This window comes from Dermacentor variabilis, chromosome 1, assembly GCF_050947875.1.
Source record: "Dermacentor variabilis isolate Ectoservices chromosome 1, ASM5094787v1, whole genome shotgun sequence".
In the NCBI taxonomy this organism is placed as follows: Eukaryota; Metazoa; Arthropoda; class Arachnida; order Ixodida; family Ixodidae; genus Dermacentor; species Dermacentor variabilis.
This window is the reverse complement of record NC_134568.1, coordinates 216,739,851-216,753,560: the sequence shown is the minus strand read 5'-3', so window position 1 is coordinate 216,753,560 and position 13,710 is coordinate 216,739,851. Positions and strand designations below refer to the sequence as shown.

Sequence of the window (13,710 nt, the reverse complement as noted above, 5' to 3'; positions counted from 1 at the left end):
ACTTGTGTACATAAACCAAACTTTATAACAGGAAGAAAGATGGGGTTGTCGGCGATAGTCACTATGGTATGAGGAACGGCAACTGTGTGTAGCAGGAGAACATTGACAGTGGGAGTCAGCACATAGTCGCCATCAGGAACAGATGGGAAGCACGTCAAAGGTATGTACAAGGTGGCTTGAGCTGGCAGGCATACAAAATCTACAGAACATAAACGGCTCAGTTTATTTCGGAGAACAGCAGTGATTAGGCAGCTTGAGTTCGATGTCGCCAGCAGCACAGTCAATCGGTGCTGAATGGTCTGATAAAAAGTCGAGGCCAGAGCTCACGTCATGGCAACACCATTCAAGGACAGCAAATAAAACAGAAGTGTTGAAACCAGTAATAGTTATTTGCGCAGCGCAAATACCAACGATAATGGGTGCTGCTCCATCTGTGGCCAGGATAACATGAGATGCAGCAGGTGTAAGGACTTTCTTCAGGTGGCAACGAAGCTGGTTGCTCATTACCGAGATAAGGGCTTCAGTATCGAGTGTTGGCACATATACACTGTCAACTTCTACATTTACTATATTGTGTCTGGCCGGGAGGGTGAAAGGCTTTGGCGGAGATGTTGACAATGCAGCGTCACCTCCAGGAGCTGCATTCTTTAGTTTTCCTGAGGTTCCTTTCTAACCCAGGTCAGAAAGATGGAAACAGGCGTCTTGAATGACAGGTGAAGACATAGCGGCAAATGGGACTGGCAACTGCTTAGTGACGGTGAGTGACGGCGCCATGTGGTCATACTGTTTATGGCATGCAGGTTCAGATCAGCTTGCGGCTGTAAATAGCACGAACTGCTGTCTGGACGTGGGCTGTTTTAGAACGGCATCAAGGACCAGTGGCTGTGACTTGGCCAACTTGGTGACAACTGAAGCATGTAGGTCAGTCATCCAGTGTTTACTACTCTGCCTTGTTTCAAGAATGTCAAGGGAACCATTGGTCTTGAGTATGTACAAGCAAAGGACGTTTGGTTGGCCGGAAAGTGGCCATGAGGTGCAAGTTGACTGAAAGCTGGCATTGACAAGTTCTCGGTGCACAATAGTATGAACAAGGGGAACCATAGGAGGGCATGTATCACTGACAGGTGGGTACAGAGCTGCGGGACCCATGGCTTCCAGTTCATGGCGCACACTCTTCATCACCTGCTCCAAAGGCTGCTGCTGCTGTGGAGAATCCTGTTGGTCCTCACAAGATGATGTTACAGCTGTATTTTCTTTTTGCGACGACCTTCCAACCTGGAGGTTTTCCGAAGAGATTTTGCAGCTTCTGCTTGCAGGTCTCCCAGTCATGGAGTTTTTCACGGTTTTGAAACCACACTCGCACAGTTCCTGCTAAGTAAAAAATTATGTTCACCGCCAACACCATGCAAGTGCTGACCCGCTCATACATCTCCAGCCAGTTGTCGACGTCAATGCCATCAGTGCTGCAAAAGGTTCCTGGATCACGCAGATGTGCAAGTACAAGAGTTGACGCAGTCCTTGCCTAATCAGGCGCCATCTTCTGCGACAGCCATGAATAACCAAAGTGGTGGTCACTGCAAACCTACTTTCCGAGTCATTACCCCACACCTTCACCAAATATTACGAAGAGGAAGTGCAAGACACAAACATATATACAACTACTTACATGTGAAAGTTTAGTGGTAGATGCACAGGGTGGTACACAGGTCACAGCTCCAGTAGATAGTGCACCACTTCTTCGCCTCGCTTTTGCATGCATACTTTGCTTTTTTAAACTCACTAAGCCTAGGAAGAATGAGCTATTAATGCTTACAACAAGGATTGTGACAGAACTCTTCACACACGGCAGCTCGCCAGCTTTACAGCATACCCATTTACCTTTAAGCATGCAATAAGTCAATCGTTCAAGAAAAATACCACAGTAAGGTTCTGAACACTCCACACCTACACACACATTCAATTTTATTTCTTGGCATATATATATATATATATATATATATATATATATATATATATTAAAGGAAACAAGAGTAAAAGCACTTGTTTATGTGTATCCACTTTATTTTGTGTAATTATGCCTATTCTGCAAATGCATGACTACCACCAATAGTGCGCCATGAAATTCTTCAGCCTTGCTTCACATGGAGAGGTAAATTCCAAGTAAGATGGACAGCACAGTGCCAGCACAAGTACCTGTCTTTATTTTGCAATAAAAATCATGGCTGAGCCCTTTTGAGTGGCTGCCCAAGCTGCATATTCAAGAGAAAAATGTCCTCAACTATGTGGCATTACAAGTGCTGTTCAGAACACAATGTGCACATTTTAAACACTTTGACAGACCAAATATACCAGCTTCCTCTCCAGCCCAGATTGTAAGCTTTGCAATGGTTCAGAATAAATGTCCCTGAAATGTGCAAGTCATAATTAACAAGACTGCTCACAAAGGCAGCACTTCAAAGCTCGTGACATCATACAGAAACTGCACTTTTCTGCCAGAGTATAGCACATAAAAATATTGTGTACAAAAAAGAAATGGAAACTGGTGTGGCACAAGGTACATTACAAAATATAGGTGGTAGGGAGAAGGGGTGAGGGGAAGCCAGTCAAGCACTGATACTTTCGGAGACATTCCAAGCCTTGCCATTCACATTCTTGAGCACAGCCCTCAGTGTGGTACCAGGGCCACACTCAAATGTCCGAGGGAACTCTTCACCAACTTCCCGGTTATAAACCACTTGAATAAGTTGTTCCCACTTGACTGGCATCATCTGTAACCAAATCCCAAACAAAAAAAGAACTCAATGCTATGGGCCCATACGAGCACTAAACTTGCTTTCTTAATTAAAGGCACATAGTACAGCCAAAATGATTAAAATATTACAGCTGCATCCATAAAAAACAAAATTTTTCAAATAAAGATCATACAGCCTATGCAATGTTGGTGGAAGGGTCAACAATAATATGCATGAAATCCAAAAGCGTATGTGCTTTCTCTGATTCATCTCACACTATCATTCGAGGAAACCATCAAGTAAAGCTTCACAAATGTTTGAGAACCTGAAAGTTTCAAGGGGATCTAAATGTTTGAATATTTTGCACAAGCACAGCATATGGAGCACCACATAGCTACTTGAAAGATGCCATTTACTATGGCACCATGTGTTGCAGAGAGCCCAGAAAATACACAAGGAAAATAAAAAGAGGTCATGATCACTCTGACACCAGCGCCATTCTCCTTGATTAGCTGAGGTGGCACAATCGCCACTTCTGTGGCATCCCAACCAGTGTGTTTCAAGTGTTTAAGACACTGCAGTAGGAATGCCGTGACTGGTCAATCCTCTCAGTGTAGCAGCTGAACAAGTAAACAAATTAACCATGACTATGGTGGTATGGGATGTCTTAAAGGTAAAAAATTAGAAACAGCACGGTGTCCTGCACAAACACTTTACCCTGCAGACAGCTGTACTGCCACAAAAGTTGGATGTGATGGCCACATGAGCACTGCCTAGAGCTACAGAAACAGCCAGCATTGCAAAAAGATTTAGCCCATCCTTGCACCACGATACCCATGGAGCAAAACTGCTGTGCAAAGGAGCTCTACAGAACACCAATTGTGGGAGCTCTCATTGCCACTAGAGATGTGGAGGGCAAGTGGCAGATGGAAAAACACAGGCACACATGCTATACTAGGCAAGGGTACGCACTGGGCGGAGAATTCAGTGGCAAGTGCATTGCTGCACTCAGTCACCCCAAAAAGCCGTAACTCCGTAATTACATTGTCTACTCAAAAAAATTTTGCAGTACACTCTCTAAGGAGTGCCCACCTGCCAGTGCATAAAACATTGTTGCACAAGAAGCCATTTAAGGCCCCTTTTAAGACACTACAGCAGGAGAATAGTAGGAGAAACGGAGGGACACTGCAGCGGGAACACTGAAATATTGCAGGAACACTGCAGTAGAAGCATAGGCAGAACCTTCTGATGCTGAGAGAAAGGAAGAGAAAGGTGCTGCAAAAGTTGATAAAAAAAAAAAAAGAATTCTGTGCTTTAAAGGGACACTAAAGGCAAATACTAGGTCAAGCTGAAGTGATAGATTAGTGCTCGAGAATCTCTAAGGAGCCAATATTATCGTGAACATAGCTTTAATAATGTAGAAATTGAGGTAAATGCAGGACATGATTAGAGACTCCCCCGGGACATTCAAGCACTTGCCCGATGACGAAAGCACTCCTCAGTTAAATTCTGTCACTAGTGCTCAGCTAGTCGCTGCGAAAAACATCCTTGAGTTGTACTATAAGATGAAATGAAATGCCACTTGTACATTTCTATCTCATTTTTAGAAAAAAAGAACTCACTGAAATTGCAGTTAACAATGACTTGAGCGGTCAAATGGTTTTGTTTGCGTTTGACCCTGGCCCCCCACGCTTTCGCATTTCAGTACTTTCCTGATCGCGTAGTGCTGCGCTGGTTTTGGTGGCTTGCGAAACTCACACAAACTGGAAGTAGCAGAGAATTCAACTTCCATGTGATGTCATGAGATGCCTGAGCAGTCCACGCCACTTGACCAAAAAGCAGCTGCAGCGGCAAATCCACCACTCTGTCTTGATTCGGTACCGTCATCTGTCGGGTGCCGTTTTACTCACCGACGGCAGGCAGCAAAGGGTGGCGATGGCTTAGGCAACGTCACTACTCCCCCGTTTGGGGGGCGGCAGATTTGAATTTAGAAAAAGGCATTCGGACCTTTCAGATGCAATTTTCTCGTAAACTAAGTCTTTTCTTGGTACGAAACAAGCATTGCGAGGTTTCTGGGATGGTATTTAAACAGTCCACTCGACTTTGTATTTGCCTTTAGTGTCCCTTTAACAGATTTAACATGACCCAATAATACTCATAGTTACATACATCTACATAACCATTAACATGCCCAGAACTTTGAGATGTTGTATAAACATTGACAACTGTGTATTTTTTCATGCAACATTCACATGTAGAGAAACTAAAAAACAGAAATGTTAGATCCGACTAGGGGATGCAGGACCATGCCAATCCAATATGAAGGGTTATGACAGTGCCAATTATTTCAGCCTATCAAATGCATGCGAATTCATTTTCTCAATCACAGTAGCTGCACATAATTGATCGACACTAACCATTTGCTCTTCCAACTTGCGTCGTATTTCATCCGGGTTACGGTAGGCCATTCCATCAAGGTTGGAGTGGGTCATGATGCGTGGTGCATTGATGTGCACAGCCTGCAGAGCTTTGGCCAGGGGTGCACGTGCCGGTTTCATAAGTGCTGTGTGAAATGCCCCACTCACCGGCAACCTTTTCATCCTTTTTACACCAAGATCACGGGCGTTCAGCTCAATAAACTTTAGTGCCTGCACAACCAAGCAAATGCATTTAGAGTACAGAAGCATGTAGTCATGCTAGACCAAATAAGTAAAAGGTCAGCTCAAGTCACACCATAATGGCCACTGAGCTAGATGCAGGCTGCACTACAAATGTAACACCCCCTCAACATGTACTGGTCGTGTCCATGTTCCCTTCCAAGCCTGCATAGCCAATTAGTACATTGACATAATGTCAAAAAAATCTAGAAGATTCAGAGTGTCTTCTGCATTTCACTTTTACACTAACAGAATACATGACTCAAGTCCTAGTTCAGTAACTCAAATAAGATTTTTAAGCTCAAATGCTGTGAATGTGGAGTGAGGAACCTTAAACTGTTTTTACACTAATATTTGCTGTGCCTCTAAATAAATGACAATTTGTGAAGTCACTTTCTTTATCATTGTGATTTTTCAGTGATATTTTTTATGCAATGCTACACTGACATCCTTATACTTTTCAGTCAGATCAGATACAGTCACGCACTTACTCAGATAAGTACTGTCTTCATTGGTTTTCTAAACTAAAGCAATTGTTATTCTATTCACTGAACAACACTCATTACTTACCTCTTCATGACCTCCAATGACCTTGCAATGAGGAAACAAGTAGTTTGCCACGCTACATACTGGATCTTCAATACCTTTGCGAATGCACCACTCCTTAGCAAGCTTACAAATAAAGCTCGCTTTTGCCGTCGTGAGCAGGAAGACAGTCATCAAGCCACTTGGCACCATCTCAGAGGCTGCTTGCATTGCTTCTCCTCGAATTTTTACCAGCCGCACAGCTAGAGAAAAAACATCAAGAGTCACCACCTAAATTATATAGTTGCCACTTGCATCTATAAGATGTCAACACACTATAGAGAATGCAATACGTGCAGAACAACTTAGGAGTTTTTTTTTTTAACTTATTGCACCTTCAATTTTTTAAGCTAGCGAGCTGGCCACAAAGTGTTACATTCAAGTGTGTTTTTTAATAAACTGGGCAAAAAAATATATTTTGTATATGTTCTTATAAGCCATAAAGTCACTTCTCTTCACGCATGCTACAACTGCATGCTTCCAACAGCCTAATATGGCACGACACCTTGTTTAGCTGAATCAAGGTTATTTTAGTGAGTACATGAAGAGGTGCAGCACCAGAAATTTCCCTAGTGGCTGACTTAATTTTTTTTCTCACTGCCAGCAAGCGAAAAATTACATTTAAATAATCAATGCAATCTGACAATGATTCGGCCAGTTCTCATTGCTGCTGTCACTATCAACATAATGTACTATTGTGTGCAATATGAAGTGCAACACATGAGTCGTTGATGCAACGATGCTCTCGAGAAAAACGTGGAGAGGGTGTCGCAATTTCAGCAATGCACACACTCCCTGCTTCCCATTCTCTGCTTTCTTCATGGAGCCATAATACACTGGATCACCGATCAGCTGTCACTCTATCGTGGATAAAAAAAAAAAAAAAAGTCACAGTTTTGCCTTTTGAGCGAAACTGCAATAGCAAATTTATTGCGATAGCAACATTTATTGCTATAGCAAATTAGTGGGCAGCTAGTATACGAAGTAAGTTTTATCAGCTGTATAAACTTGTAAACATAGGCACACTAACTAAATTAACAAGCATGGTGTCATGTGTGCACAAGCAAACATGAATACATCTCACTCGATGACTGCGGAAACTCGCTGTAAAAATGCTGCAGTGAGGAAACATGGCAGCAGCAGCGAGGTAATTGACCTTCATGTAGCCGCTCGCATCAACGCGAACTTAGGTTGTGAAAACACAGCGTAGCGCGAACTCTGCACCAGTCGCAGATCACTTTCAAGATACAGCAGTCCGGTGAGGCGTGTGTGGTCGCCCGGGCCACCCGGAGGAGAACGCGCCCCCCTCCCTATCCTCTACTCGAAGCCTCGAGCGCGATGGAAGGCAGCGCACTTCCTCGCCACTTTCGTCCGTTGCATGCGCAAGATTGGCCATGACTGCAGACTCACCCTCGCACGCTTTCATTTGCACATACAGCACATGGTGCGCGCCGATGATTTTATTGCCCTTTGACTTTATATGGAACCTCATGGCGACGCCGACGGCAGAAACAAGGAGGTTATAGTATTTAACATAACAATAATAATAAAAAAGAATAGTTACGAAGCTAGGGCAGCATGCACGATGATGAAGCACACTACGTGAAGGGCTAAGGACTTATGAACTACTCTACGGGCCACTGTATTATTGCTCTGTGAAGAAAGCAGACAGCACAAAGCATAGGGATATGCACATTTCTGGAATGGTGAAACCCTCATCACTTTTACAGCGAAGCTGTTTACCTGACGGACCTGTATGAATGAGCCGTATGTGTGGTCTCTTAGGCAGGGTATCAGGGTTGGTTAATGTCTATAAAGTGAACAAAAAAGATGGCTATAGGGGAGAACGCACGATAGTATCGTGGAGACGAAAGAAAGGACACATGATTTCACTGCGCACCGCATCTGCAGAGTGAGGTAGTGCCCCCGCACTGGCCGCCGTTGCTGCCGGCTGCGTCTGCTGTTGTCTGCCCTCAATACAACGGCGCAGCAGTTGTGGCGGGAAAACATGGGGATGTGCGCCGCAGTGTATAAGAACCGGATTGTGCATTGCAGAGGTAGACCACTACAACAGTTGCAACTCCAAGAAAAATGGGAAAAGTGGGAAGACCACGCAATGTGCGTACAGTTGAAGAACAAGCCGAGTACGGGGAGTGGCGTCGACAGCAGAGAAGCGACTATAGCCAACGACAACGTGCCAGTGCGAAAGTGGGGAATGCGGGCAGTGATTCTGCCTCCAAAGGATGTCAGTGAAAGCAGATGCAAGAGTCTAATCATCAACGTTCAGTGCAGGCTACTGATGAAGATCGCATACTGGAGGCCGCTCGTAAGCGACAAGCTAGGTCGTTCAAGTCTGCATCCAAGCGGCAGAAGTGTGAGTTGCCGCCTCCTTCAAGTTTCACCGGGGCAAATTACAAATTCAAGATAATGTTTCTGGTTGTGGAGTTTGGCCCTAGTTGCTCAGTCTGCGATTGACAGCTGCGCTAGCTAATCCGCCACCATATGGATAGTTTGGCTTGAAATTTTTTCTCGAGAGTGTAGCTATGGCCATGGCTTGCATGTTGCAGCTCATAATGAGCATGATAGTATATGTGATTCTTCTATATTTTAACCGTTGTGCCTCTTTTTGTGCTCAGAATTCAACCACCACTCACAGGCACAACTACAATGGGCATCGGGTGCTCACAGTGTTTCGTATTACACTACAATGTGTGTCACCTATTAAATGTGTGACATGACTACTCAGCAGCTTTTCTCCACTGAAAAAGCCAATATGCTTCATAAAAGCACAAGGAACACTAAAATAGCCATAGTTTCTTATTTTCATGTCTTTTAGAATGGCAACTATGCCCCACTATGTTAATTATTCAACATTCAAAAAGATTTTTGAATATGTCAGTGCCTAGCAAAGAACCCAAAGAAATGAGCACATTCCAGTTATAGATACATTTATACCCAGTCCCACTGTTATTTGGCAAAATGTGAAACTTGTGAGTGGAGAGAGGTAATGAGATTGGGGTGGCTGGCCATCTGACTGCTCCCAATATGTTATTCTACGTGCCATGAACAAAGAAGCACTTTCAGCTCCAATACCTCTGTGCTCCACTCACACAGCTGCAATTTTCACTCGACACCACCAGGCAGTACCAGTTTTAAAAATATTGTTAAATGTGTGTAACCACACTGGTCTACAGCACCACTCCCAATTCCAATATGACATCTATCAGGCACAATTTGAGCTAAGCACTTGCATATGTGGTCTTTCTGAGTCTAAATTTTGAACACAGATGACAGCCCAAGGTAATGCAATTAACACATATTTTTAATCAAAATGTTTATAACAGTGAACTACTAATCTTTAGCAGAAAATTACAAAATGTATTGTATATATAAACTCAACTAAAAAATATTGTTCATGCAAACTAGATTGTGGCTTGGTGAGCTCTTTCTTTACTTGGCATAACAAAGTCCTACAGCTTTTCGTTTGTAAAGTTATACGAGACTAAGAACAGTTCAGCACCTTCAAGAATGTAGCACACACAAAAGCACTAAGCTGACAGCCCAAAACAATAAATAAAAGCCACAGTTTTTCATCCTGAACTAGCCACACAAATAGAGCAAGTAAATAGGTAATCTCCAGCAAAAAGAAGGTGATAACTGCACATTTGGCTAGAGCAGCATAGCACAAGCAGCCATGACCTGTATCAAGCATGGACTTGAAAAAGCTTTAATTTGTGAGGTGTGTAAATGCGCCACCTTATGCAACCACAGACAATGACAGACGATAGAGAGATGGCTGGATAGGCTGGTTTTGCACTGCTACAAGTTGTAATCGGCAGGACTCTATAATATCATATATTTTGCATTTCCCTGAACAAAAACCAATCCACTGTAATATAGCATCAAAGCTGCAATAGCCTATAAGACATGGATTCCCAAATTTTACTATAAAAAAGGATGGGGTCAGTTCACTACTTTTCCATTATTTCTTGTCTATTTATAACAACAAACTTGTTTTATTTTAAACTTTCTAGAAAGTGCACATGAAACTGTAGCTCTTCTGAAATCTAAGTTGAACATTCTGATATTCTGCTGCCAGATAAATTACCAGTGAAACTAACAACAAAAAAATCTCTAAACAACAAAATAAAATTTAATTTTCTCACGTGGCCAAGGCACCCAACCATTAGGCATTGGCTGAGAACTTTCAAGGCTAATTATGGCACGAATGAATGGCAAGTGGTGGCAGACTAATCACAATAACCATCAAACAACAGAGTAAAATGAAATGCAAAGTCTGGCTAAAGTGACAGATAATGCTCCTGAAAATCACTCATTGTTAATCTTGTGGCAAGAGATTACTTGGTGAGAAAATTACAAGTGAAAGCAGCCTGCCTCTTCTCCAATTTGAGTAACTCAAGAAAGCAGAGGGTGGCACATGATCCATACACCAACATAGAGCATGAATATCACATTGCATTGGCAACCATGGAGGTCGTGCATTGCTGTGTGCTACCACCCCCAGTGAGTAGCGTGGTGGCACATTAAGGGCACCGTGCTTATGCAGATAACACCAACCAAGAAGTGTGAATTGGCAGCTGTGATTTCTTATGTAGAAAAATACAATAAAATTGACCAAACTGCTTCGCCTTCACCTTCAAGCAAATGTGGTTTGTTTTTATGACAATTTTTGACAAACTGTTTCTGGAATGTGCAGAAACTGGCTCGACAATTACAAAGTGGTGCGGAAATTCCTTTTTTGCAGTTACAATATTTTCTCATTACGAAAGGTTCTGTTTCTGCCAACGTTAGTGCAGTTGTTATTGCAGAACACCATCAATTTAGCTTGGTTCAATTGTTGCCTGTAGTGTCCCTTTAAAGGGACAGCGAAGCTTGAACATACTTTTTATTAATACATTGTGGTAGTGCTCACAAACCAGATACAACACAAAAGAACACCTCTGAAGTTGATAGCTCTGAATATGTCAAGTGACAGCTTAGTAGTGACCAAATCATAAACTAAGACAGCTATTTAGTTGTCAAAGTTATAGTGCAGAATTATCAATACATGAAACTGGGTTACACTGTGGGCCAAAACAGTCAAACTCACCATTTCCTTTGTTCCACATGCACTCATGCATGCATGCAAGCGCACATGCACACACACACACACAATGTATAGGCTCGCAGTATAGGCACAAGGTGCACTGCAGTTCCAACACTTTACTATGAGGTGCTATGAGGTGGGAGAGTCTTACCATCCTCAAAGGAAATGGACTGGCTAAATACAAGAGCTGCATATTCTCCGACACTGAAACCAGCTGCAGCAACACAGTTTTCGATGGCCTGCACAAAAGCAGAAGGCGAGGAACTGTAGAAGCATGCTGTATAAGAGGCGCAAACAAACAAGCCAAGACGAAGAGTCATGGTGTGAAGCTATGAACATGTAAAAACGTACACCTTTCTTGTCAGTTGCCCTAATTTCTGAATTAACACATCAAAATAATGCATGGAAGTACTGCATAAACTGAAATATAAGTCAAGATCTTTCTTCAAAAAAAAAAAAATAAAAGAGAGAAAGAAAAATCTGAAGTCACCCCTTGTCTCATATAGCAGTCTTTAGCGGACAACGTATATTTTGGTTTATACAGCAAGTATTCGAGTGATACAGAACAGAACGGCACATAGTAACTAGATAGTCAGCTCAAAACAATCACTAGGTGCCATGGTCTACACTGGTGTGCAAGGCTCACCCAAGGCTGGGTGGCTCGCAGACGCTCTACAGCAGCCAGTGAAGTGACCAGCACAGCAGCCTGGCAGTGTACAGTCTTGTTGAGCTGCTCCTTGGGCCCCTCAAGGCAAAGAAGCTGCAGATCATAGTTGAGGATGTCACTTGCACGCTCATACATTTCACTCACGTTGGGGTACTGGAGGAGGTGACGACCCATGCCAACGAACTGAGAGCCCTGCAAGACGAGCAATTCCAACTAAGAGTGATGCAGTAAACTCCCTGTAGGCCCAAATACATAAAACATGATGCACTCAGAAACACATAAGTAGAGCTAGAGTCATCTGAATTAAGCATAATCTTAATACTTAGTAAAAGGCTCACACAAATGTTTGTACTGATGACCTACTATACAGCTACTTAGGGTAGCACAGTCACTTATTTGTCCATATAATCAGTGAATTATGATGTGCCACTGGCCACATAGACCATAGTTTCCACTGATGTGGCTCATATGATGCCCAACCTCTCGTAAATTTCTTCCTCTCTCTCTTTTGTTGTTGCTCAGCAGAAACATACTATATCAATGCTGAATGAAACAGTGCTTCTAAGTGTGCATATTCTAAAATGCTATACTGCAACAATGGGAGAACAAAATCAAAAATAAGAGAACTGCTCTTGTTTTGGCCTTTGTGTAGATGAGGAACGAAGTATTTTAGTGAAGGAATTGAATTATTGTGAAAGTGAAAATCGAGACTCTAAAACGCAGTGAGCTATCCTTTCTACTACGATGCCTACCTTTACATTTGTATTTTTGTCCACAGACTAAAACGATTTGCATGGATGGTCGAAAACATAGTTTTTAAACCATTCTATCTCGTTTTCGCGAATGCGACAAGCCGAGTCTGAATTTCTGAATACGCGAAAGGAAACAAGCTGGAAGTGAACGTCATGTGTAGCTGACTGCAAGCTGACTCTCAGCAGTAACATCTGATTTGGAAGCTGTCACAATATGCGAACCGTTGTATTTCGAAAGTCAAAAGGGATACGCAGGGATGGAAGGGGAAAATATAAATTATTATTATTTTGCATGCAACGACTGCTCTACACTATACATATCGTGCAAGTGATGTCGGTGAATGAATAGATCTGGACCCTGAGATAGCGCTGCAGCACAAAAATATTTACAACGGAACACCGCTCACATAACCATCAGCGAAAACGGGAAATGCGGAACAAACCTGCCCCGGGAACAAAATGACGCTGGTATTTTTGGGGTCGATGCGAATAGTCTCCTCATATTTCTCTTCAGCGGGAACCTTGAAGCTCACAGGATAGGCAGGCGATGACCACACATCTGCGCTCTGGGGCTGTTCAGCATCGAACGTTGCCGACTCACGAAACAGTTTGGCTACGTTCCCTTTACTGTAGTCTACATTCTGCGAATCCTTAGGAAGCTTTTCTTCGTTGTCCTTGGCGCGGCTGTCTTGGCAGAGCCGTGAAGTGCTGGACGTAATGGCACGGCGTAAAAGCGTTGATATTGACTTCGTGAATAGAGATCGCGTACAACGTTCCAGCAGTGACGCGGCAGGCAGCATTTTCTCTCTCTTGAAGCTGCCAACAACCACTTAGAGGGTGAGAGCCTCAATGAACATTATGTGCAGCCCTAACGACACAAAAAGCGCAAAAGAATTCGCCGCTTAAACTCGCAGAACAACACGTGCAGACGACGACCTGATGAAAAAAAAAAAAAATAGACGCAGCTGGGCTGAACGTTACGATGTCGATGGCATAAGGTGCGCAGGCCGAGGCCCGCGTTATGTTGATGAGAAACTTTAGAAGAACAAATGAATTCTGTCGATTAGTATCTGAATCGGAGATCCTGAACGTTGGGCGTTATTTATTTTAGCTTGAAGGAATACAAATCGATGTAAGCAAAGCTTTCTGTGTTGTTCGCGTTGATTGACGATAATTAGCGGTGATGCTGACGACGCATGTTTTTCTTCAA

General features: G+C 43.0%; 1 protein-coding gene across 1 annotated transcript; it reads right to left on the bottom strand.

The window, feature by feature from the left end:
- Positions 1–2,178: 2,178 nt before the first annotated feature.
- Positions 2,179–13,450, bottom strand: beg (malonyl-CoA-acyl carrier protein transacylase beg). The gene is made up of 6 exons (XM_075668707.1): positions 12,944–13,450; positions 11,728–11,940; positions 11,233–11,320; positions 5,960–6,177; positions 5,150–5,380; positions 2,179–2,768 (listed from the first exon to the last, which is right to left on the bottom strand). The coding sequence occupies exons 1-6, from the start codon at positions 13,298–13,300 to the stop codon at positions 2,604–2,606; spliced, it is 1,272 nt and encodes a 423-aa protein (XP_075524822.1). The 5' UTR covers positions 13,301–13,450; the 3' UTR covers positions 2,179–2,603.
- Between the last annotated feature and the right edge of the window lie 260 nt (positions 13,451–13,710).

What these genes read in the sequence shown, in the direction of transcription:
- beg (XM_075668707.1), bottom strand. Translation starts at nt 13,300, where the DNA reads ATGCTGCCTGCCGCGTCACTGCTGGAACGTTGTACGCGATCTCTATTC. An exon ending in TGCGAGCCACCCAGCCTTGG is followed by an intron (nt 11,321 to 11,727) that starts GTGAGCCTTGCA and finishes GCTTTTGTGCAG; the next exon opens with GCCATCGAAAACTGTGTTGC. An exon ending in TCATTGGAGGTCATGAAGAG is followed by an intron (nt 5,381 to 5,959) that starts GTAAGTAATGAG and finishes TTGGTTGTGCAG; the next exon opens with GCACTAAAGTTTATTGAGCT.